The sequence below is a fragment of the Otolemur garnettii genome, unplaced genomic scaffold (assembly GCF_000181295.1).
Source record: "Otolemur garnettii isolate 467f Iridium unplaced genomic scaffold, OtoGar3 scaffold00011, whole genome shotgun sequence".
Classification (NCBI taxonomy): domain Eukaryota; kingdom Metazoa; phylum Chordata; class Mammalia; order Primates; family Galagidae; genus Otolemur; species Otolemur garnettii.
In genome coordinates, this window is record NW_003852406.1 from 24,725,329 (window position 1) to 24,744,541 (window position 19,213).

A 19,213-nucleotide genomic window follows, 5' to 3' on the forward strand; every position below is an offset into this window, starting at 1 on the left:
CTGTAATGCCACGGCACTCTACCCAGGGGGACAGCTTGAGGCTGTGTCTCAAAAAAAAAAAAAAAGAAAGAAATCAAATCTCTTACTGATATGCAAACATGAAGGAAATTTGCCACAAAACCAGCTCTACAGGAAATACTTCAACCAGTTCTACACACTGACCATCACAGTGAACCACCAGCAATGTAAGCCTCCAGAAATTAAAGGACAGAACCTAGCTTCCACAGTGATTCAAAAGACAAAAGCAATGGACTTTCACAAAATAAGATGAATAGCACACTACCACACTTACCAATTATCTCAATAAATGGTGTTTTTAAAAAACCAGCTGTCTCAAAGACAGTATTATCTTTATTAAATAATGGGTAGACATAGCAGCACTTATAAAATAAGAGTTCATACACGGCATTGTATGTTGCCAACTGACAGTGTTGGAAGGCCAGGCACCCACCCGGCTGGCTGTGGGCTAGGCATCACGTCTGATCACAGCCACCTGCTCCACTGAGTCCCAGGAGAGCCAGAACCCCTTGAGGGAGGCCCACACCAACAGTGGTGTTCTGCAACTCTCAGCCTTGTCATGTGGTGAACAGTCCTATTGGTCAGGTTATCACCCTCCTTAGTAGCATCTGGAACACTCGTTGGTGATCTGGAGGTGGCTGACATACTTGACCCACTTATTAAAAAAATCTGAGCATTCAACATTAAAAAACACTTCTCCCGTCCTATGCCATCTGCAGAAATATTTCCATTGTGGAAGAGATTTGCTCTTCCCTTCAAACACCCATGAAGCTGGTGCAGGCCTCTGCCACAGCAGACGGAGGTAGAGAACGCACTCCCGCAGAGCAGGCTTTGGTAGACAAGGCTGGTGGTCACACCGTCCCCTGCTCATCACTCTGCTTCTTACTGCTGTGTGGTGGGGTGAGGATCCCAGTGGGCACAGGAGAAATCTTATACTGTTCAGACAGTATGGCTTTCTTTGCTTGGGCTTTGTCCAGCAAGTCCAAGCTGTCCCTATGGGTCTGGATGTTGTGTGCATCATCTGCAGCAACCCCCCTAAAGTGCTTCAGCTTCGAGCTCCCTGTCTCCCTGATGACCATGGCAAATGGGACCATCCACTTGATACAGTGCTCTATGTCACACCACTGATACCCTGAAACCTTTTGCATCAGTTCAGATGAAGAGAAATGATACAAGGCAGAAGCAGTGAGCACCCGTAGGAAAATTCTAAGCAGTCCGCATCCAGGATGCAGAGATCTAAGAGCTCTGCAATCTGAATAAAGATCTGCTGAGGATACTGTGGCAAGAGCACTTCATATAAGTCGTTCAGATATGTGACCTGTAAGTACACATTCAGCCAGGACACAATGGTCAGGGGATTTAAATGCCACTTACGAGCCTTCATAATCATTAATTCTATGGTAAGAATTTCATCTCCTGAATAAGCCCCATCTGTAACATAAGCAAACTGGTGCAACTTTGGAGAATAGCTTTCCTCAAGTTTGGCTACAATAAAGATGAGATCCCAATAAGCTGTAGAAGTGTTTTCACAACGTTCTCTTGTGTTGCCATATACTGATCAAAGAAATCCTGTGCCAAGTAGAACGTCTCCCTGTGAAGTTTATAGACTTCACACACCTCCATCAGCCAGTCCAGGAGGATGGCGCACATGTGAGGCTGCAGCAGAGGGTACCGCTGCAGCAGGTGCTGGTCCCACAGGTACGTCTTCTCCTTGTTCAGCATGATCTTCCAGACTTCCTCTTGATTTGCCCAGTTTAGCATAGGCAATAGGGAGACCCTGGATGGCGTGATCTGAGGCTTGTACATCGGAGTCGGGTATACCAGCTCATCCTTTTTGTCAGGTGTGGGGATCAAGGAACAGGGGTTTGCACAGACTGTGTTACTGTCCCAAGATTGACTGCTGCCACACTGGCCTCTCACAGTCCTGTCAATTTTGGCAATTTCTTCCTCTGGATCCTGCAAAAAAAGTGGCCACATTTGCCTTCCTTTTCCTGGAGCGAACAGAGAAATCCACTCTACCTTTCTCCTTCACAGCACCCCGTTCTTTCGCACCCTTCTCTCTCCTCTCCCTTGGCATGGCGCAGGGCTCAAGCTCCAACCTCAGGGCTGAAGCAGGTCCGTGCAAGCCCAGCCCAGGCAGGGGGCAGCAGGCGAGCTGGAAGGTGGGAGGCGGCAGCAGAATCCACGCCTGTCCCCTACACCGTGCTGGCAGCCGAGCCGGCTGCTCCTGCCTCAGTAAATGTTAATGGCTTGAATTCCCCACGCAGAGGCATAGATTGGCTGATTGGATTAAAAAACACAAGCTGTCTATTTGCTGTCTGCCTGAAACACACCTAGCCTTGAAAGACAAATTAAAACTCAGAGTTAAGGGTTGGAAGACAATTTTTCAGACAAATGGAATTCAGAGGAAAAGGGTTGCAATCTTATTTTCAGATACATAATGGATTTAAAGCAACTAACGTCAAGAAAGACAAAGATGGTCACTTCATATTGGTCTAGGAAAAATACAACAATAAGACATTTTAATTCTAAATATTTACGCACCCAGCTTAAATGCTCCCACATTCTTGAAACAGACCTTAATTAGTCTGAGCATTATATCTTATAGTACCATAATAACAGGGGACTTTAACACTCCTCTTACAGAGCTAGACAGATCCTCTAAATAGAAATTAAACAAAGATATAAGGGACTTAAATGAGATCCTAGAACTGTGGTTGATAAAATAGAACACTCCATCCCAAAGCTAAAGAATATACATTTTTCTCATTGGCCCATGGAACATTCTCCAAAATTGATCATATCCTAGGACACACACACAAAAAAAACCTCAACAAAATCAAAAGAATTGAAATTTTACCTTGTATCTTCTCAGACCACAGGGCACTAAAGGTGGAACTCAACTCCAACAAAAATGTTCGACCCCACACAAAGGTATGGAAATTAAACTTTATGCTGAATGAGAGTTGGGTGCAGGAAGAGATAAAAGAAGAAATCATTAACTTCCTTGAGCATATCAACAGTGAAGACACAAGCTACCAAAACCTGAGAGCAAAAGCAGTCCTGAGAGGAATATTTATCGCTTTAGATACCTACATCTGAAAAACAGAGAGCACATCAACAAACTCCTAAGCCATCTTATGGGATTGGAAAAAGAACAATCTAAGCCTAAACCCAGCAGAAGAAAACAAATATCCAAATTTAAATCAGAGATTAATGAAATTGAAAACAAGCATATCCTTCAGAAAATTAGTGAAACAAGGAGTTGGTTTTCTTAAAAAATAGATAAACCTGGGCAGTGCCTGTGGCTCAAAGGAGTAGGGCACTGGGCCTCATATGCTGGAGGTAGTGGGTTTAAACCCAGCCCTGGCCAAAAACTGCAAAAAAAAAAAAAAAAACCTTTGGCAAGACTAACTAGAAATAAAAAAGTAAAATCTCTAGTAACCTCAATCAGAAATAATACAGGGGAAATGAAAACCGATGCCACAGAGATAGAAAAGATTATCTCTGAATATTACCAGAAACTCTATGCCCAGAAATTTGACATTGTAAAGGAGATGGATCGATATTTGGAATCACACTTCTCCCTAGACATAGCCAGGAAGAAATAGATCTCCTGAACAGACCAATTTCAAGCACTGAGATCAAAGAAACAATAAAAAATAACAGCCTAAGAATACAGGGAGGGGGGAGGGAGAGGGAAAGGGAGAGGGGAGGGGGATTGAAGGGATCGCTTCTGAGGTTTATCTTACAAGGGTACAAGTGAATCTAAGAGTAGAATGTGAACGTTTTAAAATAATAACTAAGAAAATAACATGAAGGCTATGTTAACCAGTTTGATGGAAGTGTTTTGGATTGTGTGTGAAAACCCCACACTGTACCCCAGAAGTGCATTAATGTACATAGTTACCATTCAATTAAAAAAAAAAAGCTACAAGAGCCAGCCAATTAATGCCATAGAATGGATTATATAGTAATAAACTTGTCTGAATGTTGAAAATTTGGTATATTGCAAACAGATTAGAGGGGGGAGCTAGTTTTTAAGAAGATATCAGATGTTATAATGAGATGTCTCTAGACCAGCGATTTTCAAGCTGGTGTGCCATGAAAATTTTGAAAGATCATTAAATTATTTTTGAAAGAAGGTCAAAGTACAGTAAATATATTCTTTTTGCTCAGCATGATTGAAGTGTGTTGTGTAAGTTTTTTTTTTTACTTAAAATATATATTCATTTGTTTATTCTTTTAAAGTGTTTTTCTTTATCAAAAGATACATTTTCAGGATACATCTGATAATTTGATACCGTCATATAATCAAATCATAAGCAATTGGGATATCCGTTGCGTTTAATATTTATCTCTTCTTTATGTGTTGTATAAGTTTTAACTAGAGGTTCAAGTGTGCTTTGAGATAAAAAAGGTTGAATACCACTGCTCTAGGCACCAGGGCTGCCACAATAATGAAATAGTCTTCATGAGGTTTACATTCTTGCAGAGAAAACAAAATAGTGGTTACAGAATTAGCAATATGCTAAGAGCTGTAAAGAATATAAAGTACCAGTTTCATGCAATTCAAGGAAACCTTACTTAATTGGGGGGTGAGGAACTGTTGGAGAAGACTTAACCCAGGAAGCGAGGTTTCCTTCGGTAATGGTCAGCTGTTTGTATTGAAAGGAAATGGAATGCCAGCTTTACTCCTTATTATGGAAAAATTAATTCCAAGTGAATCAATAGTATTAATGAAAATAGTTTTTAAAAGAAAGATAAGAATATTGATAAAAAATTCTTGGGTAACGGAGGTCTTTTAAAGCTTAATATGAAATCCAGAAGTCACAATGGGGTTACCTGATAAATTTGCCTACATAAAAGTTAAAAGAGATAATAAAACACTATTAAACATTATGAAATACAAGTTAGAAACAGGTGAAAGAAATCAATGTGTGAGACAGAGTTACTTTTCCTGTTTATATACTGAACTCTTATAAAAGAATTAGGGAATAAGATCTCCACAGAAAAATATGTTTAATCTCAGTAATGATGAAGAGAGACATGTCTAGATATTTTTTCCCCTTTAGATAGGCCAAGATTTTAAACTGGGATTGTTTCTATGTGGAATATCTAAATCAGGGGTCCTCAAACTTTTTAAACAGGGGGCCAGTTCACTGTCCCTCAGACCATTGGAGGGCCGGAATGTGGGCCCCGGGACGAGTCGGCTGCTAAGTAGGACAGGCAGCGGCGGCAAAAACACCCGGCAGGCCGGATAAATGTCCCAGGGGCTGCATATGGCCCGTGGGCCATAGTTTGAAGAAGCCTGAGCTAAATGTCCTCCAGTATAATGTACACTAGAATATTTTCAAAATGAAAAATAGCCTTGGCACCTGTAGCTTAGTAAGTAGGGTTCCCCAAGGCCAGTGGGTTCAAGCCTGGCCCCAGCTTGCTAAACAACAATGACAACTGCAAGGGAAAATAACTGGTGTTATAGCGGGCACCTGCAGTCCCAGCTACTCGGGAGGCTGAGGCAAGAGAATTTCTTAAGCCTGAGTTTGAAGTTGCTGTGAGCTGTGATGTTATAGCATTCTACTAAGGGTGACATAGTGAGACTCTGTTGCAAAAGAAAAAAAAAAAAAAAAGAAAAGTAACATGTTTTTTGGCAAAGATGTCTGTTCTTTGGTATACTGTTTAGTGAAGAAAGTATTGTGTTATATGAAATTATAGGCACATGTCTGAGTGGCTGTGTATACATAGAATGCTGTCTATAGGGAGACATTTGTGTAATCAAATTTTAGGTGACAAGTTTGTTCTTTCTTGTTTATTTTTTATAAAACAAGATATTGAATTGGTTTACAAGTTCATATTTAGTGTTAGTCTCTTACATTTCTGTCTTTCAGGTAAAACTGGGTGTCTTGTTTTTTCAGAGAAAACATTTCTAGGAAAGCATTTGTTGATTTTCTGCTATGGGTATATCTTGATTATCTGAATCGTCAGAGGCAGCTTTAGATTTCTTATAACCAACTTTATGAGTCCTTTTATTATAATGTGTTGGCTTTTTGAGTGATAATTTATTTCATTGAAATGTGCTGTGATTAGAATATTTATAAAAGCGTATTTAGTAGTTTTAAGAGAATGATATATGGCTTGTTCTCATTTGAATGAGTTTTTTCTGTGGCTGATAGTACGTCTGAATGTCCACTTTTGGTAATATGTGGTAAGTGCTTTGACACAAAGCCTTAACAAGACCTTCATTAAAAATATTAGAACTTTTTGTGCTTGATGCATTGCAAAAGAAAAAAGCTAAAGAAAAAACTGGAGTTTTCTTCTAAGTATTGATTATTTTTTTAAATTGAGAGTCTCCTGTTTGTACGTAAAGAAATTGGCCAGATTTTGCGGATATTTTTGCTGGCTATATTGATTCACAGATTGATTGAAAGTTTTCTTTTTTTCATCTATTGCTTCTTCATTTAAAATATTAAGATATTTCAGAAGGCCAGAAACTATGTCTCATCTGAATTAATAAGAAACATTGTGCTAGGTATTTATCATTATCTTCTGTGAAGCAGTTTGCAATTTAGTTAGAACTCTAGATAGTACTTGGCATTCTATATCTTAGAAACATAGTAATGAATTACTTCTATATGTTTAAGTACATAATTTATGAAAAGCTAATACATAGCTAATTTATTTGATATATATACATATATATACTTTTTTGAGACAGTCTCACTTCGTTGCCTAGGTAGAGTGCTATGACATCATAGCTCACAGCAACCTCACACTTTTGGGTGCAGTTGATCCCCTGCTTCTGCCTCCTGAGTAGCTGAGAGTACAGGTGCCCAGCTATTTTTAGAGATGGGGTCTCGCTCTGAGCTCAGGCATTCCACCTGCCTCAGCCTCCCAGAGTATTAGGATTACAGGTGTGAGCCACCATGCCTGGCCTTGATATAAATATATCTTAAGATAAATGTTTTTGTTTCTTCTTCTTTTCTCAGTAAGTTAAAAAATATTTCAAAAGACTTGCAAATGATTTGTGGTGTAAGGTATGCTTTGTAAGTGGTTTATTAAAGCTTATATATTTAAGTGGTTTAACTACAGTTATTAATAAAGTGAATCCATTGTATAAAATTCAACCTACCTATTTAAAATTCATTAACTCTTCATAGGTACCACCAGCAATAATACGACTTTCAACCTTAAGATTTTAGTTGTAGTAATGTTAAAATGCTAATAGCTTAACTTTCCAGGACTTACTTTAAAACAAAGCTAAAAAAAAAAAAGTACAAGAAAAACTCAGACTTTCACATCTACACACATATATATACTTCTGTTTGCTACAGTTTGTAGCAATACAACTCTTTGTTTCCTCTGAGCAAAAGGATTATGATCTTGTTTTAAGTTAGTTATTTTTCCCTATAGAAAATCTGGTTTTGGAGAGCTCTAACACTGTGCTATTGCTAGGCTCTCATCCTTTCTGTTTAAACAATGCAGGTACTTTGATGGAAACCTGGAGAAGCTCTTTGCTGAGTGTCATGTAATTAATCCAAGTAAAAAGTCTCGAACACGCCAGATGAATACAAGGTCATCAGCACAGGATATGCCTTGCCAGATCTGCTACTTGAACTACCCTAACTCGGTGAGTATCTGGTAGTTTAAGGCCAGCACTGACTCTATTTCAGAGAGTAAATCAGCTTTCATTAAAAACCCAGAACCCTTAATAAATGTCTTTAATACTGTTTACTAGGGAACTTTCAGGGTTCTTCAAAAGAAGACATTCTCACATATACAAATTTATTGTAATAGGCATTCTTAGATGTGGGGTTAGAGTTGGAACAGAACCAATAATAATAGGAATAGAACTGAATAGTGGTGTTATTTTCTTAAGTTTATGTATCCCTTCTTAAAAATTTATTGTACTAAGGTGATTTACTTAGTCTTTGGCGAAGACGTTTTAGGCTTAAATAAACATAATCTTCCTGTGAAGGCCTTACTTTATTAGTACCCTTAAGAAAATTATATTTGTGGCATAAAGGTATTCAGTTAACTTGAAATTCAGCTCTTAAGATGTTCTAAATATCTAAGAAATAACTTAATTCTACGATAGTTACAACAGTGTTCATATACTCTGCTTTAATAGTTAAGCAGCTCTTTCTGATAATTACTGTGTAGAGGTCTTTGGCACCAGTAATTTATTTGTTAATTTTTGTTGTTGTTTATTAAGAGTTGGGGATCTCACTATGTTGCCCAGGTTGGAGTGCAGTGGCTGTTCACAGATGTGATCATGCCTACTAGAGCTTCGAAGTCCTGGACTTAGGCAATCCTCCCAAGTAGCTGAGATTACAGGCATGTACCATTGCACCTGGATAGTATTACATTTATATCGAAGGTTTCTCATTGTTTACCTTAGTTTCATATGTGTATCTCTTTGAAGGGAACTAATTAGTTCACATGAATATTTAGAAAAGTTTAAAAAAAAAACTAAGTACTCTTAGAGAAATAGAATGATCAGTGAGTTAAAGTATTTAGTAAGTAAAGGTCTGGACTGAATTTCCAAATCCTCAAGTTCTAGTCATAGGTGTAATACTAAATATTTGGCTTTGGGGGTAGGTAAATCATTTAATCTCAGTGGGTTTCAGTTTCTTAATTCTTCAAATGAGTAAAGATATTCTTTTAAATTTCTTCTACCCTGGGAAGTGTCATTTCTCTTTTCTTAAATTATAATCCTAACTTGATTATTTTTTAAAAAAATCAGTACTACTATTAAAATACATTAAATTCATGTTTTGACATCATCTTACTATCTTTAACAGATTCTCTTTGCCATTTGACACACTGAGACCCAAATAATTTGTCCCAGGTTATATGGGATTTACTTAATTCCTTGGCATTTTTCCTCCTACTCTTTTAGTGAGTTCCTCATTAATTTAAATCTTTACTCTAATTTGAGTACTGATGCTAGGTGATCAGCTTTGTGCAGTGGCAGAATCATAGCCAATGAGTTGGTACACTTTTAATTGAAAACCTTTTCCAATTCCCTGCCACGACAATTTGTATAGTTTGCTTTGGCAGTTTTTGGCAGTTATCTACAAATACTGGATTTTTTTTTTTAAATGAAGCTAGCTGCTTACAAATAAATGTCCACTGTAACTTTCTCAGTGTCCTTAGTATTACTAACATTCAGTTGAAAATCATGACTAGAGATTTAGAGTGTACATTTTTGCTTTGTACTTATAGCTGGTGACGAAGAATCTATTTATTCAATACACTAGGCATGAATTTCCAGGTTAATTGAGCAGATAAATAAAGCAACATATTGAGAAAGAATGGTAAGTGTTTAGAGAGGACAAACACAAGGTATGATACTGTGGGAACCTATTGTAGGGACCCCTAACTCAATGATTAGGCAGGACTTTGCATAGAAATCGACATCTGAGCTAACCTCTGGAATTATGGTAGTTAGATAAACCAGGAAAATGTAATAATACAGAAGCCAGAGGAAGGAAACATACTTTCAAGAATTGTGGAAGTGGTAACCAGTGCTAACAGCTTTAGCGAAAGGAAATAAAAAGTGAAGTTGGAAGGAAATTATTTTAACTAGTGTGGTAAGATAGAAAGCTAAAATGTCTGGGCTGAATCTTATTGACTTGAAGTGGGAAAGGAAGTGGAAGCAGTACATGTAAATAAATTACTCTTTTAAAAGAAATTTAACTATGTAAGTGACAGGACAAAATAGCAAAAAGAATAACATGAGTTGGTTAAGTAAGTTAAAGAGTTAGGGAAACTGCTAAGCAGTAATGAAAGATAGTCATGATGAAACAAGGACTTTCTGCACAATTTTTAGACTGATATATAGGGTAAGTTTAACCTTTTCAGTTTTAGAAGTAAACATCACCTGAAATTCCTCAGGAAACTGTATTAATTTGAAGAGTGATTTCTGTACTTAATGTTGTTTAAGTCCCATGTTTGACTACTCTTTTCAAACATTTATACTTTCCCTTTGGTTACCTGTATCTTCAATACCTTTATAGTCCTAGAAAGCAATTTGTGCTTTATACAGTGGTACACAAAGACAAGTTTTTAAATAAATGCTTTTGATTGCTTAGTTTATAACACTTTGGAATTAATTATTCTAGGTAGTCTTTTCTTGAAAAACAGTTTCTTGAGTCTTTGGAGCACTATGTCAGTTCATTTCCCCAACAGCCCCACCCCATCCCACCCCAGCCCACCCCAGCCTGTGTTGTAGCTAATTCAGAGGGGTTTTGTTTTGTTTTGTTTTTTACCCTGGCAAGAGTCACTCACATTATATTAATGTTTTGGTTTAAGATAGCTTAAAATGTAGCTACGGTACTGACTCATTGTTCTACTAGGATATAACTTGGGGACTACAATAACTCATTTTTATGAAGTAAATAACTTGTATTTTCTAGTAATAAGATTAGTTAAATAGGTAAAAGCAGAGTTGAAGATTATGTAAGAGAAGGATAGTCCACTCTGCCTTCCTTTTATTAATTCCATTTATGCAGAAGAGAACTGATGCTTGGATTTGCTTATAGTTTTTATAAACAAAGTGACTTCAAATTTTCACATTATGTGGACAGCCTCTAATGGAAGAAAGAATGTTCTTACTGTTATTTGACAATGTATTTGAAGCAAAGGAGATAAATGAAACTTTTAAGTATGTATATTCTTTTAGTTTTTATTAGGACCATTGGTTTCTGCTGTAGGTAATATTTCACATAAAGTGAATGTTCTTTCTTAATTGGATTTATGTATGACATAAACAGGGATAAATTTAGTTAATGGATAATCTGATCCCTTGAGACAGGGGAAAGCCCAGGGAGCCACGCAAGTGAGCACAGGTAGTAAGGGAACAAAGATGTCAAAGAAGCAGAAGGGAAAGGGATAAGACAGGGAGATATCCATGGTAATGATGCACCATCCTTCTCTGAGCACAACGAATGTGTATTTTCACACCATTGATTAGTTTTACTTTATCTTTAGACATGTATGTGTGATTTATTTTGTTTAATCTTGTTATCTAACTAGAAAGTTATTGAAAAGAAGCCTTTAAAGAATAAAAAGCTTTTTTTTTTTTTTTTTGCAGTTTTTGGCTGGGGTGGGGTCTGAACCCACCACCTCCAGCTTATGGGGCCAGTGCCATACTCCTTTGAGCCACGGTGCCGCCCTTTCTTTTTTATCTTTTTATCTTCTCTTATAATAGGCCCTAGAGTAGACCTCAGCAAAAGTTAGGGACTTAAACTGATCACTTAAATAATCATTACGACCCCTAATTCCGCAGTCTTCAGGATTCTTATTTGAAGAAAATACAGCACATAAGCATGTGCTTATAACTTCTGAATAAAATATTTTAGAGGTATTGATATATATGCTGTATTTGTTTTTTTTTACAGAATACCTCTCATTGAAAAACCAAAGATTCTCTTTAGTGATCTGATAACAAGTTAGTGCCATATCTCCTTCACTGATGGGGAGAAATGAGAATAAACTCCTTTAAATTTAATGTATATTTTGTCATCTTTTCTGTAAAACTAGTTGTAGAACTCTGATGATTTCTTTTCATGACTTTTGTCTATGCATTTCTTTATATAGTTATAGGCCACATATAAAATTTCTTTCCTAACTAGGTAATTTGCATCTAATATATTAAGCAACATTAGAAATTTCATAAGCATATTTCAAATAATAGCTAATTAGAAAATTAGAATTAAAAAATGCCACTTATAAGAGCCATGAAAAGGAAAAAAGAGGCTCGGCGCCTATACTCAGAGGCTAGGGCACCAGCCACATACACTGGAGCTGGCGGGTTCAAATCCAGTTCAGGCCTGCCAAACAATGACAGCTACAACCAAAAAATAGCTAGGCATTGTGGTAGGTGCCTGTAGTCCCAGCTACTTGGGAAAATATTTTAAGAAACAAGAAAGAGGCTTGGCGCCTGTGGCTCAAGCGGCTAAGGCGCCAGCCACATAACACCTAAGGTGGCGGGTTCGAATCCCCAGCCCAGGCCCACCAAGCAACAATGATGGCTGCAACCAAAAAATGGCCAGGAGTTGTGGTGGGTGCCTGTAGTCCCAGCCACTTGGGAGGCTGAGGCAGGAGACTCGCTTGAGCCCAGGAGTTGGAGGTTGCTATGAGCTGTGATGCCACGGCACTCTACCCAGAGGGATAGCTTGAGGCTCCGTCTCAAAAAAAAAAAAAAAAAAAAAAACAAGAAAGAAAGGCCTGGCTGGTAGCTCATTCCTGTAATTCTAGGACTGTGGGAGGCCAAGCAGGGGAGGATAGGTTGAATTCAGGATTTCAAGACCAACCTGAGCTAGAATAAGACTCCATTTCTAAAAAAAACAAAGAAAAAAAGAAAGAAAAAAAGTTAGCTGGGCACAGTGGCACATGGCTATAGTCCCAACTACTCAGGAGACTGGGGCAAGAGGATCACTTGAGCCCAGGAGTTTGAGGTTGCTGTGAGCTGTGGTGCCGCCGCTGGATGCTTTCTAACTGGGGTGACAGAGTCAGACTGTCTCAGGGAGAAAAGATTAGCAGGGAAGAGCAGGGTAAGGACTAGTCCTATCAGATAAAAGAATAGGTAGGCAGAATGGTGGAACAGGATGTAGTCAAATATGCATAAGAAGATTTTAGTAAAGTTGTTATAGGGTAGGCATTTTAAATAAGGTACATGGTCTTGGAACAACTTGGTAGCCTTATAGGATAGAAACTTGGAGGCCTTCTTAGTTCCATCCATCAGCTTGATTTAGAAGCCATAAATGCAGGTAGGGCACAGTGGCTCAAGCCTATAATCCTAGCAGTCTGGGAGGCTTAGGAGAGTGGATCTCCTGAGCTGAGGAGTTCAAGAACCAGCCCAAGCAAGAGTGAGTCTCCATCTCTACTAAAAATAGAACAGCTAGCTGAGCATCATGACAGGTGCCTAATAGTCCCAGTTGCTGAGGAGGCTGAAGGAGGAGGATTGCTTGAGCCCAAGAGTTTGTGGTTGCTTTGAGCTATGATGTCTAGGTTTCACCACCAAGAAGTTTATTTTAGGAGGCCATTTAATTCTTGTCAAATTGGATATTATTGTGAGAAAGGTGACTTAACAGAGTGTTATCAAGTCATTGTATATAGTGAATTTTCTATAATGTCTTTGTTAAAGTTCATGTTTTATTTTTCTTGCAGTATTTCACTGGCCTTGAATGTGGGCATAAATTTTGTATGCAGTGCTGGAGTGAATATTTAACTACCAAAATAATGGAGGAAGGCATGGGACAGGTAAAGATGCCAATTTTTTTTTTCCTGTTTTTGTTCAGTTTCCTATAGTAGTGAGACCTTTACACAAATAAAATTAGATAAAACTTTCTGGATTATAAATCATTTTGGGAACATTTCTGTAGATTAAAACAACTAAAAGATAACAAGTGTTTTTCTCTTTACAGTGTGGCTTTCCAGTTAAAGTTTTCTCAGCATCAGTATTTGTATATATCAAACAATTTTGTCAGATACCTCACTTTGTCATTCAGGTTTTGTGTTGAAAAACTAGTTACTCAGGTCAGCAATAATACTAGTTACTTTATGGTGATAAACACTCACTATCTTTACATAGAAAGGGTTGAGGCTCGGCACCTATAGCTCAACCGGCTAAGGCGCCAGCCACGTACACCTAAGGTGGCGGGTTCGAATCCCCAGCCCGGACCCGCCAAACAACAATGACGGCTGCAACCAAAAAATAGCCGGGCGTTGTGGCGGGCGCCTGTGGTCCCAGCTACTTGGGAGGTGGAGGCAGGAGACTCGCTTGAGCCCAGGAGTTGGAGGTTGCTGTGAGCTGTAATGCCATGGCACTCTACCCAGGGGGACAGCTGGAGGCTCTGTCTCAAAAAAAAAAAAAAAAAAAAAAAAAAAAAAAAAAAGAAAGGGTTGAGATTCTATGAATATTAAGATATCCCCAGTACCTGGCAAAGTGCCTGGCGATGGTAAGCATTCCTTAAATATTTGTTGAATGAAGACAGTTTAAATTTCAATCTTTTTCAGACTATTTCGTGTCCTGCTCATGGTTGTGATATCTTAGTGGATGACAACACAGTTATGTAAGTATTTTTGATAGATTCTGCATGTTAAAAATTGGTTAGCTGGCTAAACAAAATTAACTTTCACTGGTTGGCCAAAGTGGGTGGATTGCTTGAGCTCACGAGTTCAAGACCAGCCTGAGGCAGAGCAAGACCTCTTCTCTAAAAGTGGCTGGGTATTGTGGTAGGTGCTTGTAGTCCCAGCTACTCGGGAGGCTGAGGCAAGAGGATTGCTTGAGCCCAGGAGTTTGAGGTTGCTGTGAACTATGATTCCAGGGCAGTCTATCAGGCAGACAAAGTCAGACTCTTACCTTCTAAAAAACAAAATTAACTTTCACTCAGCTCTTCAAAGAAGGTGAGACTTTGTATATTTTGAAGAGACTCTCTATTCTATATGCCTTTGTTGTAGCCCACTTATAACTTGGTTAAATGCTTAGTCGCTGTTCTTGTATACTTGGCCGTATTGATAGCTAGATTTTGATAAGCTTTGAATTGGAGAATAGGATTTGTCAGTTGAAGGCCTGAATGATCCACAGATGGTTCAGTACTAGATAATTGCCTGTATAGAAAGGTATGTCTGTTGAAGATAATAAAAGTAAAAGCAGCCATGGACTTGAATGAGTAAATATCTGAACCTAATAAAGCATAGATTGACTTGGCCAAGATAGTTTATAAGCTCACTAACTCCACTTTCTTATCTTCAGTCTACTTTGATGGGTTTTTTTTCCCAATTGTTCTACTTTGGTTTATTTAGAGCATATTTATTGTTGTTATTTGCTCTTTGTTAATATCAGTTCTGTTTTTCAGTAAATCTTGTTTCAGTTCAGGCTAGCAAAAATAAGCCATGTATCTGTCATCTTAAAGTATCATCATTCTTCAGATTATCTTTATCCTGTGCCCTGACGCTCGGTGATTCTTGTATTCTTCCATCAATATATCAGTTTTATCAGTATAGATCAGTAGTTCTCAACCTGTGGGTCTCAACTCACAGGAACTGTATTAAAGGGCCATGGCATTAGGAAGGTTGAGAACCACTGGTATAGATTCATTGATACATTTTGTCAGTATAGGTCACTATATCCTTTCATCTATTTCATAAGCATTTATTTGGAGCCTCCTTATTAACACATATACACTGGGGAGCATCAGATTTTCTACATTTCCCATCTAGTTTTCCCCAAAATAAATACAGTATTCCTCCTCTCTCCCAAAAGTTTCCCAATATTAAATAACAACAGTTTAAGAGTTGTATATACACTACACAGCAGTGTAAGTTTTGTGTATAAAGGTCTGTGTACATGTGATATGTACTGTTAGAAAGAAGCAAATTATGTCATTTGAAGAGTTTGAAGAGATTTTACCAAGGGAATAACATAAAAGGAGCCAAAATAATGTTGAGAGTGGGAAAATATTGGTTAAATCAAGAATGTCAGTATTTTTTAAATAAGTCCTGAACTTCTTTATTAAGTATTTTGTGATGGCCAGAGCACACAGAATAGGAGATTATTAGAGGCAAGGTTGTAAAGAGTTTGACAGTTTATAATGTTTTGTTATAAAAGGTTGTTAAGACTGTGATAATGAGATCTTTATTTTAAAAATAACAGCTTTGGTGATATAGTGAAGTACGGTTTAGAGTGAGGAAGCATTTGGGTGGTGAGACTAGATTAGAAGGGTATTATTGTAGTCTATGTTAGAGATGTTTGGATAGCAGTTGGAATTCTAAGGGGGAGCCAGTAGAGGCAACAGAATTTAGAGACAGCTTGGTTGTAGGATATGAAAAAACTCCAGTATGAATCTACAATTTTTCATTTGATCTATTAGGTAGAAACTAGTAATGGATTAGAATTCAATAGTAATTGAAATAATGGGCAAAGAAGCCATCACTCTTACAAAGATTATAAATAAGAAAAGACTGACATCTTAGAGACTAATGGTTGAAGAGAAGTTAGAAGAAGGGAAGTGGGGTGGCACCTGTGGCTCAGTGAGTAGGGCGGCAGCCCCATATACCAAGGGTGGTGGGTTCGAACCCGGTGTGGTGCTCACAACAGCCTCAAACTCTGAGCTCAAGCAATCCTTGCCTCAGCTTCCCAAGTAGTTAGGACTACAGGCATATGCCACCACACTTGGTCAGTTTTTCTGTTTTTAGTAGGGACAGAGTCTCCTCTTGCTCAGGCTGATCTCAAACTCCTGAGCTCAAGCATTCCAAACCTGCTTCCCAGAGTGGCACCTAGCTGTTTTTTCTTTTTTTGATGAAGTTTTCATTTTGGTGTCTAATTCATGGTTTATGATTATTGCTATTGAAGAAATTTATGATTTTTGCTATTTAAGGAATCTTTTCTTACCTCAAGTTGTATTTGTTTTTAAAGCATATATAATTTACAGAGAATGCTTCAATCCATGTAACTTTTATATGTCTTGTAGTGGAATAAATTGTCCACTGTTATTTCTCCATAAGGAAACACAGAAAAGCACTGACTTTAATAGTCTAAATAGGAAATTTAGAGCTAGAGTATACTGTTTTAGGATGTATACTTAAGGGATCAGAGCTGAAATTCTACTGAAATAATTTCTTAGTCTCATTGAAATATAAAACAATAAGGCTAGGGGCAGTGACTCATGCCTGTAATCCTAGCACTCTGGGAAGCGTTGGTAGGAGTATTGCTTGAGCTTGGGAGTTCAAGACCAGCCTGAGCAAGAGTGAGACCCCATCTCTCCTAAAAATAGAAAAATGAGCCAGGTTTTGTGGCAGGTACTTGTAGTCCCAGCTACTTGGGGAGGCAGGCGGATTCATTGGACCCAGGAGTTGAGGCTGCTGTGTCATCAGCATAACTCTGATGCCACAGCACTCTAGCCTAGGCAACAGAGTGAGACTTTGTTTTCTTTCTTTTTTTCTTTTTTTGCAGTTTTGGTCGGGGCCGGGCTTGAACCCGCCATCCCCGGTATATGGGGCTGGCACCCTACTCCTTGAGCCACAGATGCCACCCACAGAGTGAGACTTTGTCTGCAAGAGAGGAGGAGAGAAAGAATTGAAATTTTGATAGTATATAGACAATGCATACATTACTGATAAATATTAGTAATTTAGCTTTTAAAAATGATACTGAGTCATAAATAAATACAAGCTGATAGATTGCAGGAGGCAAGGAAGAGTGGGAAAGGGTGCATGAAACAGGTTCTATATGGCCTGTTTGCAATTATGCAGTCTTTGGCTTTTGTTCTAATAGAACCATGAGAGAAGATTTTGAGCCGAGGAGTGACATGATCAGAGATGATTACATTGACTTTTTTTTTTTTTTTATGCTGTAAGTGCGAGTAGGGAGATTGGCTGGGAGATAGTTATGTTATAGTAGCCCAGAGACATGGTGATGGTTTGGATCAGGAGAGTAGCAGAGGACAGATTTCACCATTTTCAGATGTGAAGAATGGTTGGATTTTTAATTTATTTTCAAGGAAGAGTCAGGGTTAGATATGGAGTATAAGAAAAGAGATGAGTCAAGGATGACAGCAAGATCATTTTGACCTTTAATCATGTTTAAATAAATTCATATAACAGTAAATGTTATATTAATTTTTATGATCACATATTTGAGCAAAGGTTTATTTAAAGAAGTTATTATCATAATTCTGCAACCCAAATTCCCAATAGTAAGGGAAGACGGAATGTAATACAGTCATTAAAAGTAGTTTGTGGGCTTGGCGCCTGTGGCTCAAGCGGCTAGGGTGCCAGCCACATACACCTAAGGTGGCGGGTTCAAATCCAGCCCGGGCCTGCCAAACAACAATGACGGCTGCGACCAAAAAATAGCCAGGCGTTGTGGTGGGCACCTGTGGTCCCAGCTACTTGGGAGGCTGAGGCAGGAGACTCGTTTGAGCCCAGGAGTTGGAGGTTGCTATGAGCTGTGATGCCACGGCACTCTACCTAGGGAGACAGCTTGAGGCTCTGTCTCAAAAAAAAGTAATTTGTGAATTATTTGAATGACACTGGAAAGTGCCTATATAGCCACAAAAGCTAATATACAAAATTATGTGTAATAAGTTCTATAATTAAAATCAGCATACATTTACAAAAATAAATCCAAGTTCGTAATAATTTTGAGTGGTTATTCCTCCTTAGTGATAGTTACAGGTAGTTTTTATATTTTCTTCTTTATGCTTGTCTAATTTGTATGTCAAGACAAAATCTTATTAAAGGAAAATATTTTTGTTAATAGTCTTAAATTGAGGTATAATGTTGAATTACTGAGGGTGCTATATAAGCATAAGGCATGGTTTAGCAGTTGACATTAATTTTTTTAAAAATTGTGTTTTTAACATCACCTGTGTTTAACATGGTGAAAAAGTGTTTAACATCACTCTACCCAGGGCGACAACTTGAGGCTCTGTCTCAAAAAAAAAAAAGAATCAAGGCTTCTGACTTTGGGCTGATACTTTTATTTTTTTAATTGATGTAAAATCCAGGTAATACACAATTTGCCATTTTAATTACAGCTGTCCTTCAGTTATACATGTCCTTCAGTGATTAATTCCAAGCTCCCCTGACCCCACCCCAAGTGTATTAGAATCTGTGCCATCGTCAAGTCCCATAGTTGGCCCTGTGGAACCTACATATATGAGAAGTTAGCCTCTGTATATGTGGGTTTCGATTCCCAGGAACATTATATTTACAATGCCTGTTTTGTTGAAAAAAATTCTATGTATAAGTGGATACATGCAGTTCAAACCCAGGCTGTTCAAGAATCACGTGTATTTTAAAATATATAATCCAGTGGCTTTTAGTACATGCATAATGTTGTACTCCTATCACCACTATCTCATTCTAGAATATTTTCTTCACCCCATATCCATTAAGCAGTCACTCTCAATTGACCCTAGCAACCACTCATCAGCTTTCTGTCTGTATAGATTAGCCTGTTCTGGTCGTTTTACATAAATAAATTTGTGGCCTTTTGTTACTAGCTTCTTTCACTTAGCACAATATTTTCAGGATTTATCCATGTCACAGTATTAATGAGCACTTCATTCCTTTTTAATCCTAGGTATATTCCATTATATGGATATTTTCACTTTTTGTGGAAATATGTGGTATTACATAAACATTTGTACACAGGTATTTTATTGAACATCTATTTTTTTTTTTT

The 19,213-nt window shown here is 37.9% G+C and overlaps 1 protein-coding gene and 1 pseudogene across 3 annotated transcripts in view; one reads left to right on the forward strand and one right to left on the reverse strand.

The window, feature by feature from the left end:
• Positions 1–19,213, forward strand: part of ARIH1 (ariadne RBR E3 ubiquitin protein ligase 1) — a 123,271-nt gene that overhangs the window by 69,508 nt on the left and 34,550 nt on the right. For all 3 annotated transcript variants that reach the window (XM_003784484.3, XM_023509978.1, XM_023509979.1), the window contains 3 exons: positions 7,501–7,645; positions 13,192–13,284; positions 14,041–14,096. In XM_003784484.3, the coding sequence (XP_003784532.1) occupies positions 7,501–7,645; positions 13,192–13,284; positions 14,041–14,096 (294 nt within the window). The remainder of the gene's footprint in view (positions 1–7,500; positions 7,646–13,191; positions 13,285–14,040; positions 14,097–19,213) is intronic.
• Positions 766–2,095, reverse strand: LOC105886465 (annotated as a pseudogene).